The 12008-nt window shown below is 40.8% G+C and overlaps 1 protein-coding gene across 1 annotated transcript; it reads left to right on the top strand.

The window, feature by feature from the left end:
• The first annotated feature begins 2125 nt into the window (after positions 1–2125).
• Positions 2126–11745, top strand: SDHAF4 (succinate dehydrogenase complex assembly factor 4). The gene is made up of 3 exons (XM_006770330.2): positions 2126–2243; positions 10987–11142; positions 11297–11745. Exons 1-3 carry the CDS (start codon positions 2189–2191, stop codon positions 11404–11406), a joined length of 321 nt encoding a protein of 106 aa, XP_006770393.1. The 5' UTR covers positions 2126–2188; the 3' UTR covers positions 11407–11745.
• Positions 11746–12008: the final 263 nt, after the last annotated feature.

Raw genomic sequence — 12008 nt, 5'->3', positions numbered from 1 at the left:
CTGCCCGGGCCTGAATCCTGGGCCAGAGGCATCAGGTCTGGGCCAGGGGCAGAGCCAGCAATCAGAGGGGTCTGGGGGTACCCTGCCCAGGCCTGACGTCTGGGCCAGAGGCATCAGGCCTGGGCTGGGGGCAGAACCAGTGATGAGGGGAATGAGGGTCCTCTGCCCAGGCCTGATGCTTCTGGCAGAGGCGTCAGGCCTGGGCAAGGGGCCTATCCTGCGATTGGAGATTGATGGGGGTCAACGCCTGAGGGCTTCCAGTATGTGAGAGGGGGCAGGCTGGGCTGAGGGACACTCCCCCTCACCCCCACCCAGTGCACGAATTTCGTGCACCGGGCCCCTAGTCTATACTAATAAAAGGATAATATGCTAATTTGACCAGGAGACTGGATATCTTCTGACCATCTGACTTTCTTCCAGACAAAGTCACAATGGTGGGGGCCGAGGCAGAGGCGGTTAGGGGCCATGAGGCCAGCAGGGGAGGGCATTTGGGGGCCATGAGGCCGGCAGGGGAGGGCAGTTGGGGATTGTCTATAGTAATAAAAGGGTAATATGCTAATCAGACCAGGCATCCTTGCAGACAAAGCTATGGTGGCAGGGCCAAGGCAGAGGTGGTTAGGGGTGATCAGGCTGGCAGGGGAGAGCAATTAGGGCAGTGGTAGGCAAACTGCAGCTCACCAGCCACATGCGGCTCTTTAGCCCCTTGAGTGTGGCTCTTCCACAAAATACCACGTGCGGGCGCGCATGTACAGTGCGATTGAGAGCCTTTTTTGAGCAATCAGACCAAAACATTCTTATGCTTTGGGGCTACTATGAGAGGTCCAATTCCACAGAAGTATTCCAAAGCCTCTTCCCAGTCCCTTACCACTCGACTAACTCAGTGCCCAGGAAATGTTATATCTCCATCCAGGCAAAGTGTATAAGAGAATGTTCTGCCCTCTAGGAGGATTTTTTTTTTCTTTCTCACTGCTGTTTCTAAGGGTCTCTCACAAATGGGTCTTTAAAAGCCAAAGCCAGTCCCTTGCCAGCTGGGTCAGTACATTGAGCAAAGCCGTCTGTAATCCAGCTTTGAATTTTTTCTCACACAGGGAAACTCCTTTTTAAGCTGTAGATATGAGCTCAGGGTCAAAAGTATGCTAATGAAAATTGGCTGTGGTTTGTTTGTTTGGGGAGGGAGGGCTCTGGCCCTGTTCTGTATACACCACTTCCTCTCCGTAAAAAAACTTATCTAAAAGGACCAGATAACGCCCAGTTCATGATGAGAAACTCAGATTGCATAGCCACCTGATGTCACGTGGTCAGACAAATTCTGGAGACTTCCACTAATTCTGAAAAGACTTTCAGCTTGGCCAGTGTGGCTCAGTGGTTGAGCGCCGACCCATGCACCAAGAGGTCGCTGGTTCCATTCCTGGTCTGGGCACATCTCCCCCCCACCCTACCCACCCCCTCTTCCTGTTGCGGGCTCCACCCCCAATAGGGAGCATGCAGGAAGCAGCCCATGGATGATGTTTCTCTGCCATCTATGTTTCTCTCTCTCCCTTTCTCTCTAAAATAAAATAAGTAAAAATTTAAAAAGACTTCCACGGGTTACATGAAGCCTCCTGATCTGCCACAAATGCTCCCAAAAAATTGGAACTGTTGGAATGTAAGGGGCCAATTGGCAGGGCTCCTTTCACAGCAGCCTTGACAGATGGAAAGCTTTTTCTTGCTCTGCACGGCACTCAAAAATCATCTTTCAGTTCATCTGGTCAATAAGTGACGAATTAGGAGTTCACTAAACAATAGAGAGAGAGAGAGAGAGAGAGAGAGAGAGAGAGAGAGAGAGAGAGAACTGAGGGGAAAGAGAAAAAGATGCTCAGTCTTCGTATACTATAAAAGATCTTCCAAGAGACCTTGTCCCTCAGATTTAGATATTAAACGAAATTATTTCCTCATCCCACTTCAGCCATGATTTGGGGGTTGAATTCACACGGGGTTCAGAGTAATCTTGGTCGTTCGTGCTTCCTGCGCTCCTTTGTCTACAAAAAGCCTGAGCCAAGAGCTCTGATGCCCAACGCAGGGAGGACGGAAGCCCCGCCCCCGCGAGGAGCCCCGCCCACCCACGGAGGCCCCGCCCACCAAACACACGCAGTCCCGCCTCCTACCGGAGGCCCAGAAACGACATTGCGGCCCGGCGGGAGTCTGCGCCATGGCGGTCGCGGGTTTTCTAGGTCGCGCTCCGGCTACAGCGTGGAGAACGGCAAGTAAGGCACCCGGCCCAGGAGCCAGGGTCGCGGGTAGCGGCCCCGGCGCCGCAAGGAAGGCCTCCCGCAGGGGAAGCCGCGTGTGTCGAGGGGTTTGCGGGTGCAGGAGGTCGCCGAGCTCCTCGGCCACTCCGCTCGGCCACGCGCGCCTTGGCCTAGGCAGGTGCCGTGCGGGACCTCAGGGTGGGACTGGAGCTGGAAGAGCCCCAGGCCCTTCCCACCGGTCCCTGTTTCCTTCGGCCGCCGCTCTGACCGGGAAGGGCCGGCAGCACACGTTCCTGGTGGGGTGTTGGGGAACTTGCCCAGCGCACTCGACTCTGATGCTTGTGGCACAAATGGAAAAGTGAGCCCTTTGGGAAGGGGAGTCATTCATGTATTTATTTATTTACATCACAAAGGATTTGTGCAGTTTACACTATGAAAAACATTGGAAAAGTGCAGAAGTGGGCCAAAGGCAAATAAGCATAACAAAAATTAGATGAAGCTAGGAATTGTTAATACAGAGAAAGTATGGATACTTTCAGTAAAAACCAATACTTCTTAATCCCTTTGGGTTGGAAATGTTCTCAATATATTACAGACTTAACCCACAGTGTGCTAAGCACGGTTTTACCTTAGGACATCTGGGGGAAATTGTGTTGTGTACATTGAAAACAGGATTACTGCCCCTCATACTCGTGGGTCCCAGGTTCCTATGCAGTTGGTTTTCCTTTCTGTAATCATTTCTCCCCAAGCATATTATTTGTTAAAGAGTAAAAATTTTAAGTGGTCCAGAATGAATAATATAAAAAGTGAAAGTCCCACGTTATCCAAACTCCAAGGTAATAGCACTAACATTTTGTTGTGTCCATACAATAACCATTTTTCACTAGTGTTAAAAACTTATGAAGCATTTGATACCAAAAGATTATACAACACGTGTAAGTTATGAAGCAAAGCCAACATTTACAAACCCATTCTCCAGTTTAAGAAGTAGAATATTTCTATTGCCAAGCAATTTCCTGTGTGCTGCTTCCGGATGAAGATGTGTAACTTTGCATGTTTTTTTATCTTTATAGAAATGGCTTCACACCATTTTTATTTTATTTTGCTGCTTTTTTCAACTGTGTATTTTGAGATTCATCCATAGTGATGTTAGAGGTTGCTCAACCGTGAAAATATATCATATGTTCTTCCATTCTCCTCAATGAGCATTTGGATAATTCTAGAAACACCAGGTTTGGTTGCTACACATTTTTATGTGTTATGGGTGCTCTCGTGCAAGAAATGGAATTCCTGGAACGTATTGTATAGGGCTGTTCAGTTTTACAGTCCGATGCCAGTTATAAAGGCATTCATTGTCCATTCTTACTGGCAGCTTACACTTCTACCAGCAGAATATGTGTTCCTGTTGCTCCACATACTTCCCAACACGTGATATCATCAGAAATTTTCATTTTTGTGTGACTCTAGGATGCTGAAATAGTATCTTACTGCAATTTTGCTTTCCTATTGTTAGAGGAATTAAAAATTTTTTAAAATTTTGTTCGCTTTTTTCTGAAATATCTTTATTTTCTTCATGGATTATTTGTCTTATATTTTTCACATATATTTGAATACTAAGCCTTTTTTAGTTATGTAAGTGGCAAGTAGCTCAGTTTGTGGGCTGTTTTTGTCACTCATATGGTGTCTCTTTTTTTAAGTAAGACAGTAGACAGAATACAGTAATGAACCGGTATGTACAATCACTCAGCTTCAAAAGTGTCTTGATTCATAATTTTGTTTTCATCTTGTAATCCTTTTGTTTTTTGTCAGTGCTTTGTGATCTTGTCTAATAAAGCCTTTTCTACCCTAAACTCATAAAGTATTTTTCTATAATTTCTTCTGAAAGGTCTATAGTTTTGTTTTTTATATTTAAATCTTTTTTTTTTTTTTACCAGGAATTGATTTTTGTGTATGGTGTAAGGCAGGAAACCAATTTCATTTTTTTCATAGCAATAACCAGTTGTCCCGGGTCCCTTTCTCACACTGTATATTGCCAGTTATCATAAATCAAGTTTACATATAGCCCTAGCTAGTTTGGCTCAGTGGATTGAGCGTTGGCCTGTGGACTGCAGGGTCCTGGGCTCAATTCCAGTCAAGGGCACATACCCAGGTTGCAGGCTGGGGGGTGTGCAGGAGGCAGCGGATCAGGGATTCTCTCTCATTATTTATGTTCCTCTCCTTTCCTCTCTGAAATCAATAAAAATATATTTAAAAAATAAGTCCCTAATTTAAATAAATAAATACATCAAGTTTACATTATATATATTATATATGTATTACATATACATAATATATGTGTATTATGTATATAATCCTATATAATAATAAAAGCGTAATATGCTAATTAGACCGGATGTCATTCTGGAAGAAGCTGGGGCCGGAGGGAAGCTGGTGCCAGCAGCTGGGGGAAGGAAGGCCGCCTCTTGCACAAATTTTGTGCATTGGGCCTCGAGTGTGTGTGTGTGTGTGTGTGTGTGTCTGTGTGTGTGTACACACACACATATATATATTCATGGGTTTATTTCTTTGGCTCTCTTTTCATTTTCATTACTCTGTCTATTCATGTACTGATGCCACCTGCCTTTAATAACCATACCTTTGTAATTAATCTTGATATCTAGTAGGGTAACTCCTCTCATCTTGATTTTCAGAAGTGTCTATTCTTGGGTATCTGCTTTTCATATAAAATTCTTTTTAAAAATAAATAAATAAACTTCCTGTTGGGATTTGATTAATACTGCTCAATGTTTTATGGTTTTTACTGATTATTTTAAAAAATCTTTATTGTTGAAAGTATTACAAATGTCCCCTTTTTTTGACCCATTGGCCGCTTCTAGCCTGAACCCGCCTCTCACTCCAGGCCTGAATTCACCACACTATTGTCTTTATCCATGGGTTATGCATATGTGCCTGTAAGTTATTTGGTTAATCTCTTTCCATCTACCCACGCACCCTGCCTTGCTTCTGAGATTCCACAGTCTGTTCCATGCTTCTATTTCTCTGGATCTATTTTGTTCTTCAGTTTATTTTGTTCTTTAGATTCCACATATGAGTGAGATCATGTGATTCTTGTCTTTTTCTGACTGACTTATTTTGCTTAACATAATACCCTCCAGGTCTCTCCATGCTGTCTTAAAGGGTAAGACATCTTCCTTTTTAAAGACTGCTGCATAATATTCCATAATGTAAATGTACCAAAGCTTTTTAAAATATATATATTTGTATTGATTGCAGAGAGAAGGGAGAGGGAGAGAGAGATAGAAGCATCAATGATGAGAGAGAATCATTGATCGGCTGCCTCCTACACCCCCCATATTGGAGATCAAGCCCGCAATCCAGGCATGTGCCCTGACCAGGAATAAAAGTATATTTAAAAAAATATTTTGAAGATTTCCTTCCACTCTCTCCTCTCTTGTAATGTTTCTATTGAGCAATCTGATGATAGTTTAATGGGGTTTCCGTTGAATGGTACAGTCTTGTTTTCGCTGGCTGCTTTGAGAATTCTTTCTTTGTCATTAATTTTTGACAGTTTGAATAAAATGTGTCTTGGAAAACATCTTTTTGCATTGCTATAATTAGGTGTTCCGTTAGATTCCTCTATTTGAAGTCCAGTTCTTTCCATGGGCTTGGGAAATTCTCATCAACTATTTCTTTTAGTAGGCTCTCTGCTCCCTTCTTTTCTTCTCCTTCTGATATACCTATTACCCTTACGTTGCTTCCTCTGATGTAGTGAGATGGAGTTCTTTCATTCAAAAAACAAAACAAAAATCCTCTTAGTTCTCTCTCTTCATCTTCCTGGGTCATTGCTAGGTTTCTCTCTTTAAGGTTGTTAATTCTCTCTTCCATCTGGACTGCTCTATTTCCAGTACTCTCTCATACATTCCTCATTTCATTTATTGAGTTCTCCGGCGCCAGAATTTCTGGGATTCTGTGAGACTTTCATGAGAAATGGATTGAAAAAGTATTTCTCCTCAGAGAATTTGCTCCTGCTTTGCCATATGTCTGAGAGCACTTCAGCTTGGGTCCTCTTTACAGTAAGATGCTCCTCTTGGCAGGGGGTAGGGGTGGGGGGAAGGGATTGTGCCATGCAGATAGTTTATAATCAGGAATAAACAAAGATGTGGTCATTCAGTGGCTTCAAAATATCAAGAGGGGCTTCTTTTCCTGCATATCCATTCAGCACCGATGTTGAGATGGACATGTTTCCTTCCTTAACCGTTTTCTTCATTAACTGGAGGTTTTCTTCTAGTCCCTTGGCCTTTGACGAGCAGCATGAGCAACACATGGGAGCTTGTTAAAATGCAGATCTCAGGTGCCACCCAGACCTACTCAGAATCTGCATTTTAACCAGATCCCCCAGGATGTTTATGTGTTTTTACCCATAAATCTTCTGGCTCCTTTTCTCAGAGCCTGAGCTTCCCTGAGGGCTGGCCTCTATTTCCCAAGCTCTATGGAGAAAAAGACATAGACTATGTAATAGTTTAAGTGTGTTTACCTCACTGGACTGCGTTTTTATTTTTTTATTATTTACTTTCTTAAAGGCTCCTTCTCTGATTTGGAAGTTTGTTGTAAATATTTTACTTTTTCAGGTGTTTTATAGCTATATGGCTTTAGCATCTGAATTCATCAAATTCCTGAAAACAGAAGTTCTAAAAAGTTGTTTTTTTTAATCCTCGAGTCTTTTACTTCTCCTTTGTATTACTTAAGGAGAGGACCATGCTGCTGTAGTAACAGTCCTGCCAGTGAGAACAGGCAGGGCCACTCTGCTTTGACAGTAGATATTTCTTGCTTTACAAAGGGATGCAGGTTCTTTTCATCTTGTTGCTCCCCATTTGTAAGGCAGTAACCAACAGTCAGCCAATATGCAACAGTAGAGTTTTGCTAGTTATTTACAAGCTGTGTGTCTTCTGATTGATTGGACATAGGTTCTGATAAGCAGTGTCTAGATCGTGTTAGTTAAGTATTTTTAAGTGTCACCCTGGCCTGGGATTTGTTCTCCCCTTTGTGGTTGAAGCTGGGTCACGGAGGGAACGGGGAAAGAAATCCAGGGCAGTCAGCTTGTTGCAAAATTGAAGCCACCTAAAATGTGCACATATCACTTTCAGTCTCAGCCCTGTGGTCACATTTGGACACATGGCTGCTTGCCCAGAGGGGTCACTGGGAAATGTGATCTCTAAATGCGTGGTCTGCTTATTAGCAAGGGAAGTGAGTGGGAGTCCTAGAGCTAAACGGGAGAAGGGAAACGTGGCTATTTTGGATATTTAGCAGTCTCTACCACATCTACCTAATGTCACTTTTTTAGAAAATGATTTCGTTTATATTGAACAAAATTACTGTAAAAATCAAGACAATTATACCTGTCTCATCAGATTATTGAGGCTTAAATAAGGTCTCATCTTTTCAGCTGCTAGCACAGTGCCTGGCACAGAGGCATCTAACACAGCTTTTACTTTTATTATAGTTAGTATATTTGCATCACTTAAGAGGTAAAATTTTTAGCCTCAGATTTTTATATTATAATTGGTAGCCAGGAATGTATTCTGTGACATTTTTATGATTTTGCATAAATGTAGAAATTCTACAGATTTAGAACATCCCAAAATTACATTTTATCATTTCAGGCTTTCATTTAAGAGACTTTTTAAAAATTTGCAACAACAACCAAACCTAAAACAAGGAGTGCTGATTTTAAAATACATTTTTATTGATTTCAGAGAGGAAGGGAGAGGGAGAGGCAGAGAGAGATAGAAACATCAATGATGACAGAGAATAATTGACTGGCCGCCTCCAGCACGCCCCCTACTGGGGATGGAACCCACAACCTGGGCGTGTGCCCTTGACCAGAATCGAACCTGGGACCCTTCAGTCCACAGGCTGATGCTCTATCCACTGAGCAAAACCAGCTAGAGGGCAAGAAGTGCTGATTGTATTGTGATGAGTTGAGCTGGAGCACACAGTTTCGAGTGGCTACTTGTATGTATTAAGTACTAGATAATTTTTAGGCTTCAAAGTGAGTTTTTTATTGTACAATAAAATATACTTAATTAGCAACAAAATGCAGAGACTACTTATTAGCCAAAGTAAATGTAAAATCTGTCCACATTTAGAATCTTAATATGTAATTGTTGAATTCTCCTTTCTGTATATCTGTATTATTACTGAACTATCTTTCTTGCTTTACTGATTAGTGATAGATTTATTGATGAATAGATATTTGGCCATCAGGTGATAGGCAGAAGTTTCTATTATAGAGTGCATAAACTTGCTAAATTGGATATAAGGTCAAATTATAAAGAAACCTATATTTCAGATAACATGACTAATTGATTTTTATATCCTGTTATTTGGACTGAGAAAGTCCTTCAGTTGTGCATTTTCAATGTGTTTTCTAGATAGTCAGCCATTATAAACCAAGATGAGATTATTATATGAAACATATTAATATAATCAGAAATTCAGATTTGTATGCTTTCCATTTAATTTCTAAATAAAAATAAATGCTGTCTTATAAGATACTATTACAGGTTTTTTCTCTTTAGTCTTTTAGTATATGTTTAACTAAGTCTTCTTATGAGGAGAAAAGAAAAATAAAATATACCTTAGATATTGGAGTTTGGACACAAAATAGTCTGTACTCTAAATCAATAAATAAGTAAAAATTTTAAATAGATAAGTGTATTTATTTACTTTAATATGTACAGAAATTTTTTTGGTTCACAGAATTTTTCTCAGCCAATTAGTATCATAAATATGAAGTATTTTATATTAGTGACCATGTAGATGGAAGGAAACTATATTAATTCTGTAGATCATTTTCATAGCTTTATTAAAATACTAATAAGTTAATGAATGCAGCCCTAGCTGGTTTGGTTCAGTGGATAGAGTGTCAGCCTGTGGACTGAAGGGTCCCAGGTTTGATTCCGGTCAAGGGCACATGCCTGGATTGCGGGCTCGATCCCTAGTGTGGGGCATGCAGGAGGCAGCCAGTCAGTGTTCTCTGTCATCATTGATGTTTCTATATTTCTCTCCCTCTCTCCCTCCCCCTCTGAAATCAATATTTTTTTTAAAAAGTTAATAAATGCGCCGAAACCGGTTTGGCTCAGTGGATAGAGCGTCGGCCTGCGGACTGAAAGGTCCCAGGTTCGATTCCAGTCAAGGGCATGTACCTTGGTTGCGGGCACATCCCCAGTGGGGAGTGTGCAGGAGGCAGCTGGTTGATGTTTCTCTCTCATCGATGTTTCTAACTCTCTATCTCTCTCCTTTCCCCTCTGTAAAAACTCAATAAAATATATTTAAAAAAAAAATAAAAAGTTAATAAATGCATCTGCCTGAAACATTTAAAAAATTTTAGGAATAAAGGCACATGATTAGAATCTACACTCATAAAAGAGAAAGATGCAAATTGACCATACCTTCGTGATGCCCACCAGCCAATCAGGAGTGAGTATGCAAATCAACCCAACAAAGTTCCATGCCGCTCCAGGCCTCTGGGCATTGTGGGAAGGCTCTGGGCCAGAACGAAGGCAGAAAGGTGGCTCCAGCTGGAGCAAAGGCAGTGCCGGCAGCCAGGGGAAGGAAGGCCCATTCTTGCACGAATCTTCGTGCATCAGGCCTCTAGTGTACCTATAAGACTACAAAATACAGTCTCTTGTGACTTCTAGAAATTTCAATATTAAGTATTATAATTGAGAAATTCACACTAATTAGTTATTCAGAATGATCTGATTCTTGGCATTGCTTCAGACAGGAATCAGTGTTTAAAACTGATTCTACTATTTTGATAATGGTTAACCAGCTTATTTCAAAGCTCTTCTTTTCACACTGATAACATTGGTTGGCTCCAAGGAAAGAAAATGGCTGTCTGGAAGATATGGACCGAGGGAAGAATTTTCACTGTGTGTCTGTTGTAATGTACCCCGCGAATCACAGAAGGACGCCTCAAGAAGTCGAATTAAAAAGTCATGTTTATTGCAATCCGGGACTATGAGGAGTCATTCCCAAATCTCATAGTAACCATTTAGTCACAGTTCCAGGATTATATAGGCAAAAAAATCACACAGGTATTGATTACATCTCAGGGTTTGGAATGAGGCACCTGGCTCGAAAGAAAAGCAGATTACAGAAGCAGAATTAAGCATGTTAATTACAGTTTCAGTTCTCGGGGCCACTGAATTGACAGAAATACATTATCTAGAGCCCTTGGGTAATCTGGATTAAACTTAGACATGTTATCTAAATTACAGTTTTGGGTCTCCAGATCACTGAGTTGATAAAACACGATATCTAGAGCCCTCGGGTCTCCTGACCACTGAGTTGTCAGGACAATTTAGAGTAATTATGCTGTTCTGGTCTCAGGACCACTATGTCAGCTGGAATGCATCACCTATGGCCACTAAAACAATTTAGGGTAATTGTGCTGTCCTGTTTCCCAAGTGTAGAAGAATGTGCTTCGATAACCAGTAAGATCACAATCCATGGGATAGTCATTCAATCAATAAGGCATTCAATCAAAAGGGATGATATATACAATTCAGAAAATCAAAATAACCTGTCCATTGTTAAACAAAGCAAATAGGTACCATACTTCATGTCCTTTTGTACTTTATGAACTTTGACAAATGTGAATGTATAAACTAAAAATAAATTAAGTAAAATTACTAAATTTTTAAAACAGAATAAATGAACAGCTTTTATTTTTCCACTATCATCACTCTGGTAGGATCCCCCCTTCTGTGTCATTCTTTGAGGAATACAAGTTCTTCTCAAGGAGAAAAGTCTGAGCCTATCAAACAACCCCTTAAGAAGTCAAAGTTACCACAAGGTCGTTTTGATGCACCAGAAGATGATACCCATTTAGAGAAAGAACCACTGACCAGTAAGTACAGTAAAGCTGCTCACATTTCAAGACTGCACGGTAGCTTAGTCATGGTGTCTAGCCTCCTAACTGCATAACTGTGCAACCTTGTCTTCAAAATTGACCATCATGCTTTTCCTATCTCTATTGACTGCTTTGTTCACATCTTCTTCAGAATTTCCAGATGATGTTAATCCTGTTACCAAAGAAAGAGGTGGACCCAGGGGCCCGGAACCTACCCGATATGGAGATTGGGAACGAAAAGGACGCTGTATTGATTTTTAAGCCACATATTCTTTAATCTCATTATCTTTTTCTGAATACATACATCTGAATTAACTTATTTCTGATTATTTTCTTTGTGCATATCCTTTAATCTTCTAATTTCTATAATGTATTTAAAAGTATATATGATGGGGAAAAAAAGTATATATGATGGCCTTGGAAGAAAATATGCTGCTATAAGTGAGGATGGGGAAATATTTCTGCATTAACACATTAATTTTAACTTAAATGTATTGGGGTATATAAGTGATGATTAGAATTGTACCTCTTTCATCATGTCTTAGTTTAATCAGCTGCTTATAAAATGCAAATGTAAATAAAGCAACTTTTAAAAAATGATTGTATTGCCTTGTGCTAGATGATATTGACTTTTTAAATGTGAGTTAAGTAGTGCATTATATTTGAGAAAGCCACAGTAATAACAGAAAGTTTTTAACTTGGAGCCAAATTACTTGGGTACAAATCCTGGTTCTACTACTTACTAGCTATGTGACCTTGGGTAAGTTATTTAACTTCTCTATTTTAGTGTCTGTATATGTAAGTTGGAGATAAAATTAGTTCCAGGTCAGCATGCAGCCTCTTTGCTTGTTCCTATATCACTG

The sequence above is a fragment of the Myotis davidii genome, unplaced genomic scaffold, assembly GCF_000327345.1.
Source record: "Myotis davidii unplaced genomic scaffold, ASM32734v1 scaffold803, whole genome shotgun sequence".
NCBI lineage: Eukaryota > Metazoa > Chordata > Mammalia > Chiroptera > Vespertilionidae > Myotis > Myotis davidii.
Note: the sequence above shows the minus strand (reverse complement) of the source record. Positions and strands in the feature narration are given on the sequence as shown.